The sequence below is a fragment of the Panthera leo genome, chromosome A2 (assembly GCF_018350215.1).
Source record: "Panthera leo isolate Ple1 chromosome A2, P.leo_Ple1_pat1.1, whole genome shotgun sequence".
In the NCBI taxonomy this organism is placed as follows: Eukaryota; Metazoa; Chordata; class Mammalia; order Carnivora; family Felidae; genus Panthera; species Panthera leo.
Window position 1 is genome coordinate 27,402,604 of NC_056680.1, and position 21,221 is coordinate 27,423,824.

General features: G+C 41.0%; 1 protein-coding gene across 9 annotated transcripts in view; it reads right to left on the reverse strand.

Annotated features, from left to right (window-relative positions):
• The window catches only part of FHIT (fragile histidine triad diadenosine triphosphatase), a 1,408,202-nt gene that overhangs the window by 179,710 nt on the left and 1,207,271 nt on the right, over nt 1–21,221 (reverse strand). For 8 of the 9 annotated variants that reach the window (XM_042929865.1, XM_042929864.1, XM_042929861.1 and 5 more), the window contains one exon: nt 268–336. The exons of the other annotated variant lie outside the window; for it this stretch is intronic. In XM_042929865.1, coding sequence (XP_042785799.1) covers nt 268–336 — 69 coding nt within the window. The remainder of the gene's footprint in view (nt 1–267; nt 337–21,221) is intronic. 9 annotated transcript variants of the gene reach the window in all.

The following is a 21,221-nucleotide window of genomic DNA, read 5'->3' on the forward strand; positions in this document are numbered from 1 at the left end:
TCCTCGTAAATGATAGGGCAGAAATCACAAAGACACTTGGTTTCTGCCACATTTACTTTGAAAAGGAAAATCACTATGATTCATTTGTCTTTGATTCCCATAATGGTCATTCCTCGTTCCTTGGCTTCTACTGCCACTTCCCGAGTCATATGGGGTGGAATCCCACTTAAGACCATATATCCAGGGTGACACCTGGTTCATCAGCTTGATTTCATCATACTGACAGCCTCTGTGATCAAATAGTAAGATCAGAGAAAACAGACCCACCTCATCATAGACGCTGTCATTCCTGTGAAAGTCTCCAGCCTTCCTTGGAAGAACGTGGACGTGAACATGCTAAAAACGTTCAAGAGAAAAAAAAATGAAATGTGATTATCTCCTCGTATATTTCTAGACTTGACAGTGATGCTCCTATGAAGCCCAATTACTCAACATTGGTTCCTGCTGGATTATTTTTCAGAGGGGATGATGTTCACCTTCAGTAACTGTATCTGAAATCTGTGGAGAACAGAGAGGCACAAAACAAGAGAGAACAACTTGGTGGCAAATATGAGAATTTGAGTGAAATGCCAGAGTGTTTTAGGGGGTATGTGGAATTATTCATAGTTGTCAGTCTTGGTTGTATTTAGCCAGCGCTTTCAAGTGACCGCATGGTTTAAAAGGTGACCATAGTTACTCTGAAAGTGACAAGAAATAAGAATTGGCTAAGAGAGAATTGCGTTAAGTAAAAAGCAAATAAATGAAGGTATTAAAGAGTGTGCACCATGTTTTAGAATCAAGGTTTCTAAATAAAAATCATATGAAAGTAATATAAATAGTCCTTACTTATTAAAGTTTTACTTACTATGGTAAGAACACTCTATGCTTAGCGTTTATCTCTTTTACTGCTCTGAATAATCCCATGAGGCAAGTTCTACTCTGACACCCACTTTGCAGATGAGGAAAGCTATTGCCAGGAAAGTCAAGGCCCCATGGGAGGCGGCAGAGTCAGTGCAGGAATCCAGGTCTTGTGACTCTTGCTCCCATGCTCTTCATGAGCGTTTTGGCTCATTCTGTGAGGCTGATCTATTAAACAGCCCGTGTCTCCAGTCTATGAAAGCACCCTGGTAATATACATAGCAATGCTATTATGCAGAGATCATGAATCAAGGCACACCGCATATCTAATTCAATATATTCTTCAAGGCTAAACTGCCATTTGAAAGTTTTACTTTCCAAATAGCCTCTATTGTACCTCTGCTCAAGTTAAACCTCATTTCTGCCCTTGAGCTATGTTCTTGTGTTTATTACAAACCGTGTGGAGGAACGTGAAAATGAAAAGCCTAAATGCAGAGAAGCTGACAAAGAATCAAACTTTGTCCCTGATCACGCCCACCCCTTCTTGATTATGGAGTTCAGGCTCTGAGCTTCCAAAGGGCCTCTGGAGAATGGGAGATTAAGTGTCTCTGTGGCTTTGCTGCAAAAGGAGGGGGAAAATGATATGCTATTAAGGCAGAGGCAGGGAAAAAGGTGGTCCAAGGTGAATGAACACAGAGAAGCTTCATGTCAGCCCCAGAGCACACTGTCCCCAAAGAAGGACATGTTATTGCCAGAATATTCTCCAGTCAACAATGAAGGCAGTCACAGATTGCTCAGCAACTGGGGCGAGTGTATACTTAAGTTACAAAGACTGTGTGAGCATAGGGAGACAAGGAGAATCAACAAATAAAGAAAAAAAAATTGCAGACTACCCATCAAACAGTGTTAGGAGAAAACAAAGGAGGATGTGCCCAGGCTGAAATGTGCTGAAGGACACAGGCTGGCTGACTTCAAAGTGAGACCAGAAAAGTGCCACAATGTAAGGGAATAGCCCATCTTAGAAGGAGGCTTCACTCAAACCTTGCTTCCCATACCTGCAGCTCTCCTTTCCACCTTTCTTTCTTTCCCCTTTCCTTTCTTTCTTCCTGTTCTCCTTCCTTCCTTTCTTCCCTGCTCCCTTCTTATCTTCATTTCTTCTATCCATCACTCCATCCAACCACCCACGCAACATCTCCCTTGTATGTGTAATAACCAGGTATTCCAGACCAGTGTTGTGCAAACTACCCAATGCAAACCCTGGACCTACCACTTACTAGCTGCAGCCCCTGCCTCAAAAAGGCCTATATTTCCGTGTCCTCAGCTGCAGCAGAGAGTGCAACAGTCTCTACCTCACTTAGTTATTAAGAGGGATCAAAGCTAAGCCTGTGCTCAGCATGCTGTTTAGGACATAATTAGTACTCAACACATGTTGCTACAGCAGTATTACTTTTATTTATTTTTTTTTATGTATTTTCATTATCATTGTTTTTAACCTTCAGACCAAGTAGAGATCACATTCAGGGACCAGATCCCATGCTAGCAAGGAAGATATTTAAGAAGCTCCTTGAATGGGGCATCGTTCTAATTTGTCTGCTGCTAGAGCTTGTCTCTCTTGCTTTGACTGCAGGTGCTCAAATCTGAGCATGCACCTGGGCCTGGTGAGATACCAGGGCCCCAAATGTGCATTTCTAACAAACTCACAGGTGATACCGGTGTTGCTGGTTCAGGGCCACTGTCTGAGAAGCACTTGATTAGACTGTCCATCCGTTTCTTGACCTCTTTCCTGCCAAATGCGACCAGAGGCACCACAGTCACTCACTGCTTTGTCTGCCCTATTGCATTATGGAACACCAATAAGTAAATGTTCCCCTGGCTTCCTGCACTCTGGTCATCCCTTATCCTTAGGGATATGTCTGTTGTTACGCACTAATGAAATACGACTGGCTATGAACTTATTCTTTTAGGGGAGCCTCCTGGGTCCAGGTCCATCCATACCTGCTTTTCTTTACCTTCCTTGCCTAGATTTAGTGTTCAGGGCTACTCCATAAGTTCTGTTATCACCCAGTCCTGGAAATGCCATGCTTGATCATCAGTAACCACTTGGAATGTACTGTGACACTGATGACAACAAACAGCTCACTATGTAGGTGATTCTTCCCAGGGGCACAGACCTCACTCTACCCAGCCTGATATCTTGACATAAATTCTTAAGTGACAGACTGATCTCAAGATCCTGACAACCCACTCAACTCCTCAGAAGAGGGAAATCATGATAAAGCCAGCTCAAAACCTCACTGTTGTGAAGAAATGCCATTGCCATGGCCTTCTGGTAGAAGGCACTCTGATAAAAAACAACAAAACCCTGTGGACAACACAGACACATCGGGATATTTTGACATAACCTGTCCTTGGTGAGTTCATATTGAGCCTTGGTGATCACAACTTACTTCTTGAAGTGCCAGAAAAACTTCTAATTGATAAAGCACTCCAAAGTTGTGCCAGGATTTATTTTTCACTAGAGTTTAAATTTTGCTAGAGTTTCAAGCAGTTTAGCTACTTGAGTTAGAAGAATACTTCAGAAAATCCATAACCTGGTCTACACCAGAAGAGTTACCATGGTCAAGTAAAATTTCACAATGTTTATTAGCATATTAAGGTATCTGAGAAGAACCACAGTATATACACTTTATTAAATATGTTCAATTGCAGCCAAGAAACTTATTTAATAATGGAGATCTCAGGTCCTTATTTATAGAATATCTATTTACATTTTCTAATAGATATTCATGCAAAAATATTTATAACCAGGTGCCATTCTAGGAACCAGGAATATAGTAATTAACAAGTCCCCACCCCCATGAAGCTACATTCCAATGGGTGATGCAGACAATAAACAAGTAAATAAATATACAATTTAATTTCAGGTGAAGATAAGTGTTATGGAAAACATATAGTGGGCAGAGCTTAAAATTCAGAATTGGGACACTTAAAAATTTGAAGTTTGGGAAAAAAAGAAAAAGGACTAAAGTTAAGGATACACTGAGGAAAGAGACAAATCAGGAGAGGGTAAATGTTAGAACTGAGTGAGGAAGGGATTTTAAGAAGGAGGGTATAATCATCAGTGTCAGTGCTGCAAAGTGAGGAAATAAACACTTAGCTGAAAACATATTCAACATCATTAGTCATTAGTGAAAGCAAAGCCACACTGAGATATTGCTTCACACTCAACAGAATGGCAATTAAAAAAATAAAATAAAAAGCAAGACAATAACAACTGTTGGCAAGAATATAGAGAATTAAAACCTTCATACACTTTTGGCGGGAACATAAAATGGCATCACTGCTTTGGAAAAAGAGTTCCACACTTCCTCAAAAAGTTAAACAGGGTTTTCATAGAACCCAAAATTCCATTCCTACGTATATACCCAAGAGATATGAAAACATATGGACACACAAAAACTTGCACATGAATATTTATAGAAGTATTAACCATAATAGTCAAATAGGGGAAACAACCCAAATGCCCATCAAGTAGTGAATGCATGAACAAACGTGGTATAGCCAGGTAATAGAACATGATTCAGCCATAAAAAGGAATGAAGAACTGCTAAGTCAAATAATTATGCTAAATGAATTACAGTCCATGAGAGAAGTCATATATAAAAGGCCAGATATTGTCTGATTCCATGTATGAAATGTCCAGAATAGGCAAATCTATTGGGACAGAAAGTAAATTAGCAATTTCCAGGAAGAAAAACAAGGAGTAAGTGCTAATGGGCATGAGGTGTATTTTGGGGAAGATGAATATATTTTGGAATTAGATAGTCATGATGATTGCACAACTTTGTGAATATTCTAGAAAAAAAACATGGAACTGTACACTTTAAAAGAGTACATTTTATGGTATGTGGATTATACCTCAATAAATAAAGCTGTTATTTATTTTTTAAGTTTATTTACTTACTTCTTTCTTTCTTTCTTTCTTTCTTTCTTTCTTTCTTTCTTTCTTTCTTTCTCTTGAGAACATGAGCAGGAGAGGGGGAGAGAGAGAGGGAGAGAGAGAATCCCAAGCAGGGTCTGCACTGTCAGCACAGAGCCTGATGTGGAGCCTGAACCCATGAAATGCAAGATCATGACCTGAGCCAAAATCAAGAGTTGGACATTCAACCTACCGAGCCACTCAGGAGCCCCAAAGCTGTTATTTAAAAAAACAAAACAAAACTGAAGTGGATTTAGGAGAGAGGGAAAGGTAAAGAAAGGGAGAGACATAAGAACAGAAAACTTTCCAAGGAAAAGGAGTCTTGCAAAGAAATCAATAGCAGTATCTGCAGAGGAGGAAGAAAATCACTCTTTGGGAAATACTGGTTTAAGTTTCCTAAGCCTACTAATTTCTACAATTATTATTATTATTATTATCGTTATTATCTTTAGTAGTAGAAATTGTCATTAGCATTTATTGAAAGCTCACTACATGCCAGTCCCTGGGATGATTTATATACTTTCAGGGAAGTCTTACAATACTCCCAAGAGATGGGGCGCCTGGGTGGCTCATTAGGTTAAGTGTCTGAATTCAGCTCAGGTCATGACCTCACAGTTTGTGGGATTGAGCCCTGCAAGGAGCTCTGTGCTGACAGCTTGGAGCCTGTGGTCTCCTTCAGATTCTGTGTCTCCCTCTCACTGCCCCTCCCCTGCTCATGCTTTCTCTCTCTCTCTCTCTCTCTCTCTCTCTCTGTCTCTCAAAAATAAATAAACATAAAAAATACTCCCAAGAGGTAATTAATAAATACATTTATCATTTCCAGTTGACAAAATAGACCCCAAGAGGTTAAGCAACTTGCCCAAGCTCCTGCAGAGAGTGACCAAGAGCTGAAATCTGAATCCAAGACTGCCATGACACCATCTCTTAGGAGACCACCCTGCTTCTCCCAAATATTCGTACCAGATATAAGGACAACTCTTTGCTATGGCTCTCAAGCTCCATGATTTCTCAGTAATGTCTTTGATCACATCTGCAAGTCCTTTGGGCATCAAAGAATAGAAGTGGCCTTTCCCTAGAAACTTTAATTCACTTAAAACAGTGTCATCTCCTGAGCTCCATTTTTACCTTACTCGTTCCTAGTTGGGAGCCATCCCCAATATAATATAAACTAAGTTGCTCAATGCCAAATCTTTTCTTCCACTCATGTATTAAATTTAAGTATTTTGTACCAAGCAGTAGATTCACCCTTTCCTGGCTCACACACGTGAGCACATTTTAGCTTTAAAAGCCCTGTTATCTCTAGCTTTTTCTCCAAGTGTGGGATCTGAGTTTTAATACCCTGACAACATTTTTATAAGTCCTACTTCTTTTGCACTAAGGCACTTCTCCTTCCATCCTGTTGAACACATCTACTTTACCTCATATTCACCTGAGGATGGTGGGTGTTATCATACTGGTGTCTTTTGCCCTTGTCAGAATATAGTGCAGTTTGGTTTTAAGGGATACAAGCAAGCGGAAAGGGCAGTGAAGGCTAGAGAGCTACCCTGCTCCATAACTAGGGTCCTGCCGCCACCAGCTGCTCCCGCATGAACCCCCTCCCTCAGATCAATGAGTGACCTTAGAATGCAAATCTGATTCTAAAGAATAACAAAAACCACTGCAGGTAATGGGCAGAGATACTTTTACCCTTCTAGTAAGTCCACATCCTAATTCCTGAACTCCTGCGTAAGTTGTTACATGGCAAAGGTGAAATTGGCTACAGAAAGATTAAGGTTGCTAACCAGTTGCCCTTAAAATAGGAAAAGTATGGGTGATCTTGGATATTCCACCTGGGCTCAGGGTGACCACAAGGGTCACCTTAAAAGTGGAAGAGGGTGACCATCATCAAAATTTAAAACCATGTGCTCCAAAGAATACCATCAAGAAACTGAAAAGTCAACTCAGAGAATGGGAGAAAATTTTTGTAGATCATATATCTGATTGGGCACTATATCGAGGACACATAAAGAACTATGAAAACTTAATGAAAGACAAAATTCTAACTAAAAAACAGGCAAAGTAGGAACATTTCTCCAAAGAAGATGCATAAATGGCAGCAAGCACCTGAACAGAGCCAGCAGGCCACCCTGTTAGAAGGACTTTCCTGAGAGCCAGCCTCTTTCTCTGTCTTCCCAGGAGAGGCAGATGACAATACTTCAAATCAGCACAAGTAAGATTCCCCAGCATGAAGCATGCTACTAGTTAGGGGGCCATATAATTTACTGTCTAAAGTGGGGCTTTTAAGAGTCAAAGAAGGCACTATTCACACTGCACTGGCCTGTTTAGGACAATAGGCCTAACTCTGAGCTGTTCCAAATAAACCCAGACATACATTCACCCAAATACTAGTCGTTCAGTTGGGAAGGACAATGCAGTAGCTAGATGGATATGACATCCCCTCAACCTGCCTTATAATTTCAGCTCTGCCACTATGATAAATTGGGTGACCCTGATTTTGACCCAGATTATATAGTTAAGCTACTTGAATAGGAGGGGGTGGAGAAGCCCAGAACTTCTTTTTGAAACAAAAAAAAAAAGGGGGGAGGAGTTCCTAATTGGTGAAAACAGGATGTTTTGCCTTTTGGAAGTCTGGGAGGAGTAGGAGGTGGACATCGAAAATCTATAGTAATTTGAGAATTTGAATCTGTGGAGGAAGCGAAAGCAATGAAAGACTGGAGGCAAAATAATAGGGAGGGGACTGTGTTAACTCCTCATGCCCAGATGTTTCTCTCCACATGGCAGTCACTCTACTGCCATTCTTAGTAAAGGAAAATGGAAGAAGCCACTTGAAATGTAATTGTCTCTTGCTGTTCCTGTTTGGGCCTATTATGCAAACAGTAGGAAGATTTCTCATTTTGTTCTGTTTATTGCAGTAGGATTATAAACAGAAAGAGGAGGAGAGGTTCTTCCAGCACCTGCTTTCTTAATTGATAGTGATTTCCTTGCCCCCAAAAGCGAGTGGTTTTTAAACAACGTAGGTACTTTCTGCTGTGCAACATCACTGTTTTATAAACACCTCATGAAGACAGGAAAGGTGGTAGAACCAAGCAATAGCTCCCATTTCCTGCTTGGGGTGAACACTGCATGTCGGTCACCTTATATATTTCTTCCATTTGCAATCAAGGCTTTTATTTACAAAGACAAATGATAGAAAAGGCAAGTTTTCTTCCTGTGGGCCCTGTTTTTGTGAGCGATGGGTTACGAAGTTGTTCTCCTTTTTATCTGTTCATTTTGTTCTGAATTTTAGCAGAAGGGCTCCTTAAAAGAACACAAGAGAAATCTCATATGATCCAGTGCTTGGCTTTAGAGATAAGCCACTCGTGCTTGTGGTGTAGAAGATGGGGGAAAAGTGATTGGCAAAACAGATGCATTGACACCTGCTCATGTTTGTTCAGTTCTCTGACCTGTACTTGTGAAAGAGAAATTGAAGAAGAACCTGACCATTATTTCCATGTTCTGAGCTTAAAGCCAAAAGGGAAAGACACATGCCCAGGCTCTCGGAGTGCAGTGACACTCTATAAAGCATGAGATTCCAGCATCTTGCTTTTATTTGACTTGAAAAGACCTTAATTTTTAGAAAATTTTAAATTTAAAGCTGTCTGGTCGCTAAAAGCTCCTTTAAACTCTCATTGTGGTTTGGAGCCATACATCATCAAAGCCATGATGCTTAGATGATGTACTGCACCCATATATCATGAGAGCACTGTCCCTCTCATGATATATTATTATAACTCACAATTGGAGCACCGCCATTGATATATGGCTTAAAAACACAATTGTTAAGCCAAAAAACTCTGCAGGGTCTCCACATATTCTGGAAGTATTTTGTTTTGTTTTTGTTTTTTTAACTGAATTGGCTTTTAAAAAATTTTTTTTTCTTAAAGTTTCTCAACTTAACTGGAGAGTCTGGACACCTGAAAAACACTGGGTTTCTTCTGTTTCCTAAAAGGCATAACAGTTGCTTCAGCATTGCTGAAAGTCTAAAGGAAGGAACTCATTGACAGGAGGGTCAAAAACCATCACTGTGCCTGTGCCTTCTGACAGACTACCAATTTTATTCTTGAGTTGGCTGGGCCCTCAAGGTGTCCTCAAGGCCCTGTGAGCAGGAGTACTTCCAGTGACATTTATTTTGGAACTACAAACCAATACTTACCAAAGCAAGTATGGCAAAATCCATCCATAAAGAAAAAAACAGGCTTTGGGGTTGTTGATGGTTCAGAATAGGATACATTTAGCAAGGCTTGCTTCAGAACCAACCACACCTTCTGGTTTAGAGTAGAAGAAGGTTGTCAAAAACATTTTCAGGGGGTGCCTGGGTGGCTCAGTCATGATCTCAGCTGGATCTTGGCTCAGGTCAAAATCTCATGGTTGTGAGTTCAAGTCCCACATCTGGCTCTCTGCTGTTAGCACAGAGCGTGTTTCAGATCTTCTGTCCCTCTGTCTTTCTGCCCTTCCTGGCTCATATTCTGTCTGTCTGTCTGTCTGTCTGTCTGTCTCTCTCTCGAAAATGAACAAACACTTAAGATAAATAAAGAAAACTGTTCAGGAAGAAGAAAATAGGATGTATAATCACTACCCTTTAAAAAGTTGACAAACCCAAGCAATATTGATAAAACCATGATAAACCATGCAAATATGATAATTTTAATGTCAATAGGGTCTGCTCATGCAACAAGACAAATGAAACTCCAGGTAGACTTATTTGAGGACAAAAAAAAAGTCTTCCCATTAATCCACACATGCAAGAGTTCTGTTTGCTGCTGAGCAGAGAGAGTACATTACTGACAATTCCAGTAAAATGATTTTCAAGAGATACAAAGAATGTTTAAGGACTTAACCACCTTTGTATTTTATCAGCAGTTGTTGTAGTTGTTGTGTTTACAGTATGTATCCTTGGTAGGAAAAATTACATAGTGATCCTTCCTACATATGGCATTTCTTTCCTGTTCCTTGTCTCCCATTTCCTCCCAATTTTTAAGAGCCAGTTTAAATGCCTACCATCACCTCCTTCAGACTCACCAGGGGTCTTCTGATTCATTGTAGGCATCTCAATGACTGCTTTGTACTGTTAAGAACCATTAATTCCAGGTGCCTCTCTTCTATTAGTCTGGAACTCTGGAATATTCCTGACTGTACTTTTCTCCTGATTATTTCCTTCCCCCAATCCCACATCCCATATTATGTAAATGCTTGGTAGATGGATGGGTGAATGGATGGATAGCTGGATGTGTGGGTAGGTGATTACAAACTGTTCTTAATTTGTTAGGTTGTTTTAGAAAAAAAAGAAAAAAAGAAACCTCATACACACAGATTCTTTTGGCCACTCTTGTCTTTTCCCTCTGCTTCCACATACAAGGATATGGCCTGTGCAGAGCCATTATGATTACATCGCACATTACTTTCTTTCCCGTTGCATTTTTTTTTTTACAAAAGTGTAAGTTTGAAGGTCTTGTCTTTCCAGCTTCATATAAGTGCTTTTTAAAAACTCCTCAAATATGCTTGAGTGTCTGGAGCAAATAGCTCATCCTGAAAACAATCAGCCTTGCACGGACTGCCAAGGGGATGTATTCTTTGCTCAGCATTAACTTTAATAAGAGTTACTATGGTTCTCTCTCAGGAGAAAAGAAGAAACCCACCCTTTCTTTAGATAGCTTGTGACCTTGACAAATTAATTCTAGGATGTTCTCTTTGCTACAGAGTATCTAGAATATTTTTTTTTTATACACCATATCAGAACATTAATCCACAGAGTTATTCCCTCTGGGTATTTTTCTGTTGGGTATACAATAAAGGATTTGGATGCAAATGGAACAATTATGGCATTTTTCCTTGTCTTACTCATTCTGTGACAAATGCACATTGTTTTACTGTTTGCCATACACATAATTACAGTTCTTTATGTTTCAATAAAATGTATAATAATAAACGTTTACTGCTCCATGAATAAACATTCAAATGAAGCCTCTAATGGAGGTTACATGTTTCGAAGCAGCTCTGTGGCTTTCTAGAAATCTTGCCCTCTACTTAATGAGCATCATTTCCATAATCTGTGCATTATTGCTTAAGCTTCCCTTTAGGAATATTTTACAAAGCAAAAAAAAAAAAAAAAAAAAAAGTGAAATATTATCAGTCCAAAGGGAAAAAAATGTTAAGGGGATTAGCAACTTGTCCTGTTAAAGGGACAGGACAAGCTTTCATGTCCCTCCAGAGATAGTGACACAGTAATTATGGAAATCGTGCTTCCTAATTATCTCACTAGCTGAGTGCATCACTACTATAGTTTTCACCTTTAATATCTGGTTTAAATAAAAGTGATGAGAAACCCAGAAAGGTCAGCCATGAAGGGCAATCTTGTGTTATTTCCATTTCTAGTGCTAACAGAGAGACTAGGAAGTAGACCTATAAATTCACAGGAGGTCAGGAGACCACAACATGTAAACTTCTGGGTGCGAAACAGACACACAGTCTGAGTATCAAATAGTCACCCAGAAGTAACTGAATCTAGACAAGATCCTAAGTTGGGTTTCAAGTTGATGGTGTCATGCATTATTTTCAATATGAGTTATTTTTTAGGAAAATTACTTAATATAATTTTATGTCATTATCATTTCAAAGGTTAATCTATTTCAAATAATTTTTGCAAATTGTGTTCCAAAAAGCAGGTGCTTTTTAAAAATAAATGAAGCATAATGATACTTTTCTTTCCCTTTGTCCACCAGTGACAACTAGGTTGTTTAACTAGAGAGAGAGAAAAAAAAAACAAAACAAGGTGCCAGATAAAATCAAGGAACAAAGATGTGCTGCGGTATGGTAAGAGCCAGACACTTAGCCTCTGCAGGAGGGTGATGAACCACATCAGTTCACGACCTGTCAGTCTGCTTTGTTGGTGGGCTGGCACACTATTTAAACGTTGTCAGGAAGGAATCATTTTACATAGTTAAAAGTCATGTTTCTTTAGTATGAAAAAATATCTCTGTGCCTGCATGCAACATTTTGAGACTTTGCTGTTCATTTAACGTAGGAACAGCAGCAAGCAGGGAAGGGTTCCTAAGTGAAGCCCTCCTTCTCCCACCATTTTGTGATTTTCTATGAATAATGAGTTCCTTGCTTTAAATGTTACTGCAAAATCTTTCAAAAGAACATTCTCTTCCCTTAACATGAGTTGAATACAAGATTTTCACCATTTCAATATGGCTATTTTCACATGCGACTTCAACAAAATAAAACATTCAGCATAAATAGATTTAGTGTGATCCAAATTTTATCATATTTCTCCCTTGGATTTTTTTTTTCACATTCCACTCTTCTCTTGGTACATATGCTTTCTTGTTTTCTAATGTTCCTGAATTAACAAATTAGGCAGAGCCATCGTTTGGAGGGCTACATTTTCCTTCTAATTCAAGTGAGCAGGTATCGATTTTGGAGTCATGCTTTTAGAAATGAATCCTCTTAGGATGGGCCAATTCTCAACCTACGGAGCTGCTAACTGGAGCTGCTACTTCCTACAAAAGTTCTACTCAGATACTCTGTAGAGATCATGAACTTCATAAATGAGATTCTTTTCAAAGTAATCATTGTGAAATATACCAGAAAAAAGCACCCTCACCCATCTCTCTGCAACCCACGAGTACTGATTTGATAGCTCAAGACAGGATAAATGACTCCGATTAGGCCAATGATCCCCAGTTTTATCGGGACCTCCTAAATCATATCTCAGTTTGGGTCTAAAATGATGATACTAGGAGCATCCGGAGGGCTGCATATCATCTCAGCCTGGCTCCCATACAAGGAGCCAGGGAGATTTGTGGGACCCTGTCTGGTGGCTTTGAGGCACAAACTATGAATACTGCTAAGGCAATAATAATAAAAAAAGGAAACAGGCAGTGGGGAAAGCCCTGGGACTATCCCTCATTTTTCTCATAATATACTTTATTGTTCAATGAGACAGAGTGATTCCATAGGCAGTGCCCAGAAATTAGATAATATGAGAAATCAATAATGTTTCCTTTCCTGGGTGATTTCAGCAACTGAGGCCCTGGGATTTATGTTGACTCAACTTTTTTAGTCCAGAATGGGACACTTGCTCGCTTCAGTCTCCATGGTTCAACACGGACTGGCCATTAATGGAAGACACATTGCAGCATGTCATTTGGTCCCAACCCTCCCACAGGGAGGGAACTGCAGTGGGGTGTTAGCAGTGGCTCCCATTTGCCAGGAATCTGACTGCAGACCTGAGATTTACGGTGGTGGAGCCCTTTGAGGAACACTTAGCATAAATGCTCCCTCATGGCATGGGTCAGAATTGGTTGTACAGGCAGTGAAGTGAGGTGAACAGTTGATGATGATTGTCCTGTGCCTTCTAATCTTCAAAATTAACTTCTGGTCAAAAAGGGCCATCCAATGGCTGACTATCTTGTAGCACATAAAGAAACAAATGTCAGGCTGGCATTGGCTTAGGACACTGTGGGTCCCTGGCTGCTGCCAGCGTTGGCTTCATTCATTAATGTGATGAACCAACAATTCATCTTTTAAGATGAATTATGCAAGCAGGCCACACCAGGCTCATGTATGTGAAAGTTGGGAATCACGTTTTGCTCCTGAGAAATGTCACATGTCCATCAGCAGATAGTCAGTCCAAGGAAGAGGGCGTCACAGATAATGGTGAATGTGTACGTCTTAGAGCCGGTCTAGGTTGTAAAGTGCTTTCCATGAACATGCAATCACCACGTCTAGACTCCGGGGCAGGCATAGATTTCACATTAAGCCTAGTGACAGAAGGTTCAGGTCCCTAGCACTATGTGGTAGGTTAACGAAGCACACATTCTACAGCTGGACCCCCGGGGCTCAGTTCCTAGCCCTGCCACTAACCAGCTGTGGAGCCTAGCCTAAACCAGTTACTCACCTCGGAGCTTCAGATTCCTCCTCCATAAAACAAACACCCCCACAGGGTTGTTGTGAGGATTGAGTGGGTTAGTATTACAGAGTACTAATATTTGGAACTTAGTAAGCACCATGTAAGTGCTCGCCAGCTATCACTGCTGCCACTGCCATCACCACCTCTACAACTGCCACTTGGCCTCAAAAATTCTTATCTTTTTAAATTAAATTTTGAAATGAATATTCATTACGTGAGTCATCTTAGAACTCTCTTTTAAGGACTTTAAGCCATTAAAAACAATTCTGTTGAAGCAAATTCTATAAAACAGACAGAAGTGGAACCATTCTCCGGACAACATTGTGTGACCCCACACACATATCCTGGGCTCATAAAGCCCTGGAACTTCCCTAGAGCACAGTGTGAAAACCATTACTTTCAACCCACTGGGAAGTGAGACCAAAAGCAGAGGTGGGTGCCTCTCCCCTCAGGTTACAAATACTCAGGCAGCAGAGCTTAGTGGTTAGGAGTGCCAAGCTCTAAAGTCAGATACCTATTCCACCCCTCACTTCCCCTTCCCCAGGGATCTTGGGAAAGTTGTTTTACATGTAAGCCTTGGTGTCCATATTTATAAATGCAGATAAGGAAGTACCTTCTTCAAAGGGCTGAGAGGATTAAATGAGATAATACATGGAAAACCTTCCCCATATCTCCTGTCACCATAAGGAAATGCACAAAAAATGTGAGCTGCTCTTCTGGTTATTACTACTTGGGTGTCTGCTCAAGTGTTACCTCCTGTGATAGATGGAATTTTTGTGTGCCCCTAAAATTCGTATGCCGAAATCCTAACCCTATTTCCTAATATGATGGTATGAGGAAGTGAGGTCTTTGGGAGGTAAATAGGTCACAAGGGTGGAGCCCTCATGAATAAGATTCCTGCCCTTATGAAAATACAGGAGCCAGTTTGCTTACTGTGGCCACCTGCAACCAGGAAGTAGGCTCTCACCCGACACCAGCTCTGAGGGCACCTTTATCTTGAACTTCTCAGCCTCCAGAACAGTAAGAAACAAATGTTGCTGTTTAAGCCATCCAGTCTATGGTGTCCTATTATAGCAGCCCAAACTATGATACCTCCCTAGTGAGGACTTAGTTCTTTTATATAAAAGAAGCCCCATTATTACACAGTCTCTCCTCTTTCCCTACATGAAATGACAATCTATATTTGTTTACATTTTCTTTTTTTTAACTTTATTTTGAGAGAGAGAGAGAGAGAGAGAGAGAGAGAGAGAGAGAGAAGCAGAGGGAAAGAGAGAGAGGGTGAGAATCCCAAGCAGGCTCAGGCTATCAGTGCAGAGCCCCAGGTGGGGCTTGATCTCATGAACTGTGAGATCATGACCTGAGCTGAGATCAAGTCAGGTGCCTAATCAGCTGACCCACCCAGGCACCCCTACCTGTTCATTTTTTGACATATCCACAGCTGGGATCCCATTTCGTGAAATCATACCTAGCACACAGTCAATAGACATATGGAGAATGGATAGGTTAAGAGAAATAGGAGGAAGAGGAGAGAGGAAGCATCCCAACTCAATGTTCAAGAAATCACAGGAACTCTACTAGACCTGAATCTAGGAGGTAGAAATCTGTAAAGCAAAAGCAAAAGCAAAACTGATGGTATATACTTATGTGCATATAATTGTATAAGGTGATTGTTCTGAAACTGTCAACTACACTCTTAACAGTAGGGTAGTTGCTCTGCTATGAAATCTCAAAAAAGGTAGGGGGAATGGGTGAATCACATCAACTTGGGGTGAGCCACAATGAAAGTCCTGCCAAAGATATAAGGATGTCACTGGGACACGAATATCCTCACTGGCCTCGTCCCTATTTTTCTCCTAAAAATGGCTCTACATTGTGATTGTGTAGTCTCTCTCTCTCAGAGCTGGCTCTATTTTGTCCATGCAAAAGTCCGCCATATATTCTCTTATATCCTAAAATATTTTGTAGCCTCCTGCCAATGGGTATTGTGCAGTTACACAACTACAGCTGGGATTCCTCATCGGTTTTAGGTCTACTTTGAGAACCTGTGTAATATTTGGACTCAAAATGGGATCACCCATTGGAGAGAGCCTATGAGGCTCAGGACTATACTCCATGCACCATGCTGTCATGACCTCTGTAAGGGCTACCAGAAACCCAGGAGAGGAAGGCACACACCATGACGGGATGCAGTGAGGGTAAGTGCCCCTGGGCTCCCTGATATCCCCAAATGAGATATGGTGTGGCTGGTTAAGGGGAGAAGGACTATGGTGAAGTAAGGTGGCTGAACTAGAAATGGTTGGGAATTGGGCGCATGTAGGGGGGAAGCATGAGACACCATGTTACTTTTGAGAGCACTGACTCTCAACTTCCAAGAGTTTTCCCTCAACTGTATCTCTAGAACAGTCAGTAAAAGCCCGTCAGGCCTTGGGATCTGAATTCTTCTCATGATCTCTGTCTTGTTTCCTAAAGTGGCCTCAGTTAGAAGGGGTGGATCCTGGCAAACCATTCATACCGCTGTCATTGGGGAGGCTATAGTATCTTGACAGAGGGACTCCAGCTGCTCTAACTATTTCAAGCCACACTCCAGGCTGTGTTCCCCTCCACTTCTCTGAACCCCTTATTCTGGTTGCATCCATATTTAGCCTCTCATCCTAAATCCTACAGGCAGCCCCTTCAGCTCACAGGCAAACATCAGCCTCATCCTCCATCTTTTCAGAGATCTTTGGAAACCATATCCCATGCCTCTTCCATGAACCACCCTCTTGCCAACATTCCAGTGCTCCAACTTGATGCCCTAAACCCAGCCTGAGCCCAGATCTCATCTTCACCTCCTAACAGGCCTAGGGATGACTTTTATGAGATTGATGGCTAATTATTTAACCAAGAATGGGATGGCCAAAGGAAATCATATTTACAAGACAGAAAAAGCTTTTTCTTGAATAAAACAGAACAGCAATTCTCCTTTCTCCAAGAGAACTCACTTGGCCATTACTCCCAAACGGTGTTTTCTAGGACCAGCTGCCTCATTCCACTTCTCATCTGTAGCAACTCCATTCTCAGCTAGGACTCCCCCTAGGTGACTCTGCCTCAGAGACTGCATACTTAAACTGGTTGCAACCAGAATGCTGAGCCCACTATTTGGAGCAGGGACCTGCCCTCCTATTATACTAGTAACAAGAAAAATAAGGCATCACAATAAATTCATGGGTGCATCTCTGAGAGCACAGATTTGCTCAGATTTCACTCCTTGCTTCAGAAACTCTTGCAAAAGGCAAGCAACAAAGCAGAAAATGGCAACTGCAGGGAGACTGGGGCTCAGGGCTTAGAAGAGAATGCTGGCGAGCACCAAGCATTTTCAGGTTGACAGAAGTCAAAGAATTTTTTTAGGACTGGGATCAAAGGGAGATTAGGCAGCTGGGTAGGAAGCAGACAAAGAAATATTCTCAACTTCAAATAAATCAGCATGGAAATTGGAGGATTTATATCTTGGTGATGGAAAAGGGAGAAGAACACTAACACCTGTTCTATTTGAAATGCACCGCCCACCCTTCTCCCAGCCTTTCTCTGCATGGAAGACAAAGAGAGGGACCCTTGGGGACCTTCCCTTCAATGAGAACCATTGAATGCAAGTGGAAATCAGAACAACTCCATTTTCCTTGGCTAATTACAGAAGCCACTTTCCTGCCACCTGGGTACAGGCATCAGTGCTGTCCTAGAACACCTGTCATACTTAACAGTGGCTTTTCAGAATGTTGCCACTCTCTTAAGTATGAAGACCAGCCCAGGAGAGGGGGAAAGCTCCACCACAGGAATTCCTCTATACCCAAATATCCTTCTTTTGCTGCACAGATGTCCTGGCTCAACAGAACTTACATATCCCGGAAAGCCACAAGCAGCATCATGAAGAAGATGGTGGGACAAATGTGGCTCTGGAGCTGGACTGAATGTATTTGAATCCCCATCTCACCACTTACTCTCTGTGTGACCCAGGGCAAGCTATCTGACTTCTCCATGCCCCAGTTCCCTGGTCTGCAAGATAGACATAACATTTTATAAATCTCATATCATTTTCCCCTTTGAGAATTAGGAATAAATTACAGAAAATAAATACTCAGCAAAGGCTTAGTGTACAGTAGGTACTCTTTAAATGTTAGTTATTGGTATCATTTTTATTTCATTGCCAACTTAAAAAAATATTTTTCACACTGAGATAATTATAGATTCAAAGGAAGTTGCAAAAATAGAAAGATCCTGTGCAGTGTACCCTTCACCTAGTTTCTCCAAGTATTGAACAATGGCATATGGACGGCACCACACAGCTACAGTACAACATCAAGTCAGGAAATTGACACTGGCACAATGTGTGTATAGTTCAAAGTCATTTTAGCACATGTGTAGACACATAAACACCACTGCACTCAAGATACAGAACAAATCCATGAAGGCAAAGATCTCCTTTGTGCCCTCTTATAGTCACACTCTCCCCTACTGCCTGTAACCCCAGGAACCACTAATCCATTCTCTGTCTCTATAATGTTGTTATTTTGGGAATGCCATATAAATGGAATCATATATTATTTAGCCTTTTGAGATTTTTTTTTTCCACTCAGCTCTTGAGATCCATCCATGCTGTTGCATGTATCAGTCATTCATGCCTTCTTATTGCTGAGTAGTTTTCCACAGTAGGGATGTACCAGTTTGTCGAACCACTCACTTACTGAAGGATCTTACCATGTTGTCCAGTTTGGGGCCACTCCGAACATTCATATACAAGTTTTTGTGTGCACATAAGTTTTCATCTCTCTGGAATAAATGTCCAGAAGTATAATTGCTGGCTAAGTATGTTTGGTTTTTATATTCTCACCAGAGGGATTCAGTTTCTCTACAAGCTCACCAGGTATTCTGTGTTGTCACTTTATCTATTCTAATCTGTGTATAGTGATAAGTCATTGTGGTCTTAATTTGCATCTCCCTGAGGGCTGTGAAGCTGGCATCCATCTCCTTACTTTAGATGAAAGAATGAACACCAGGGGTGATACTGTCCCCAGACATGGCTGGACTGGCCAGGGAACACTAAGACCCAGGCCCAAGAGATAGGAATGCCTATGTGTCATGTAAGGTAACATGAAGAAATGTAACTCCACTAGCTGATGCATGTACAGTGAGTTTGAGGATGGACAGAAAGCAAAGCAGCACTATCCTGAACTCAGAGGCACCAGATACACATAATGATATCTCTAACAAACAACAAAGATATTTTGCATACTTCAATTTTTTTTTTTTTTTTTTTTTTTTGTGATGGAACAGACCTCCTTAAGACCAGACAGAGTAGTACCAGAGGCAACTAAGTAACATCTATTAATATGACTTCATGAGCTGGGGCGCCTGGGTGGCTCAGTTGGTTACGCGTCTGACTCTTGATTTCGGCTCAGGTCATGATCTCAGGGTTCATGAGTTGAAGCTCCATGTTAGCTTCTCTGCTGACTGCACAGACTCCTCTTGGGATTCTCTGTTTCTCTCTCTCTCTCTGCCCCTCCCTGCTCTCTCTCTCTCAAAAATAAAATGGAAACAAGCATTTAAAAAATAAAATAAAAATGTGACTTCGTGGGTCTCTAATCAATAGCATCCACCTTGTCAGAGGACCCCTGTCCTAAATTTTGCCCTTAAAAAACCCCACTTATAAGCCATTGAGAATTTGAGACTTTAAACATTACCCCTCCCTTTCTCCAAGTGGCACATCAATAAATAACCTATTTTTCTCCACTGAAAAAGCTCCATGCCAGTCTTTCATTGACTTGCTGTGCATCAGGTGGACACGCTCTTGTTTGGTTTTGTTACAGCTGGTGATGTCAAACATCTTTTCATGTGCTTTTTTGCCACATTATGTCCTTGTCGATGAAGTATCTTTTTATGCCTTTTGTACATTTTCTAATAGAATTTTTCATTTTTTCTATTACAGCAGTTTGAGTGTTCTTAAAGATTCTAGATGAGACTTTTATCAGTAACTTTGTAAATTTCAGGACTCCTTCCTTGGTCCCTTCAGCTGGAGATCATCTCTTCTTTCCTTAACTTTTTAAAAATATTTTTTAAAGTTTTTAATTTTTTTAATTTATTTTGAGAGAGAGAGAGAGAGAGCGCGCGCATGGGAAGGTCAGAGAGAGAGAGAGAGAGAGAGAGAGAGAGAGAATCCCAAGCAGGCCCTACACTGTCAGCATAGATCCTAATGCATGGCTCGAACTCAAGAACCCTGAGATCATGACCTGAGCCAAAACCAAGAGTCAGACACTTAACCAACTGAGCCACCCAGGTGCCCCTCTTTCCCTAACTTCTTTTCCAGAAGTTTCACTTCCGATCTTTGTTTCTATCTACTTTGGCTCTTCCATAGGCAGAATTTCTAGCACGCTTACTCGTCTATATGTGTACTCCTCAGTGCCTTGCCAAGAGGTGGGCACTAGCTGGCAGTTCCATTAATGTCCACCAAGTGACTAAATCAAAGATACCTGGATTTTCATTCAGTTCTCCAACACCTTGGTCTGAAGCAGAAACCATGGTTAACAGGATTATAGAGATTTGGGATAGATGTAAATCATTTAATACCATAGAAAGGATAACTAATTACAAGAACAAATACATTCAGATGTGTTAGTGATTAATTTCTCCTGGGCTCCTACATTTCCAGATAACAATGCAACACGGTGCCATTTATTGAAGAGTATCTATTTATGCCAACCTGTGACTCACATTTGGCTAATTAAGCACACATGCATTTCAGAACGTGTGATCTGTGGGCTGTGTTTACATATGAACATCATATTCAAAACACAGGCGATTGCTTAGCACCTCTAACCTATTTCTAGCCTTACATTTAATTAGTGAGAGTTGCTGAGTAGAATGGAACTTGGAATTAAACAAACAGCTACCTTCTTTACAAATCACAACAATGCATAAATAGATCATGAGATACCTGAGCTTTGTAGAGTCATTTTTCCAATGGACTTAAAGCTCCAAGGAAGACCACATCACAGGGGGAGTAACATGGGTTACATGGGTAAGGAGACATTGGGGCAGATTCTAGCACTGCTTCCTGGCCCCATTGTGCCTCAGTGTCCTCCCTGGCTGTAAAATAAAGACAAGAATGCAACAGTCCTTCCCCTTCCCTCTCTTCTTCCCCCTGCCATGGAAGTTCTATGGATCACAAGTAAATAATAGAGGCAATACAAAAAAGCAAATAAAAAACCTAACTTTGTTAAAGGAAAGGCACAATATGAAATATAAGAATTATCAATGCAATTAGTTAAGAGGATTTTATTATTCTGGTCTTACATGACAAAAGGAAAACAACTGCCATTCAAGGAGCCTTTCTGTGATCCACCCCCACCTCCCTCCTGACCTTGCCCCCACCCCTGCCCCGTGTCTCCCTCTCCTTGTTCATATATGCCAGCCACCCTAACC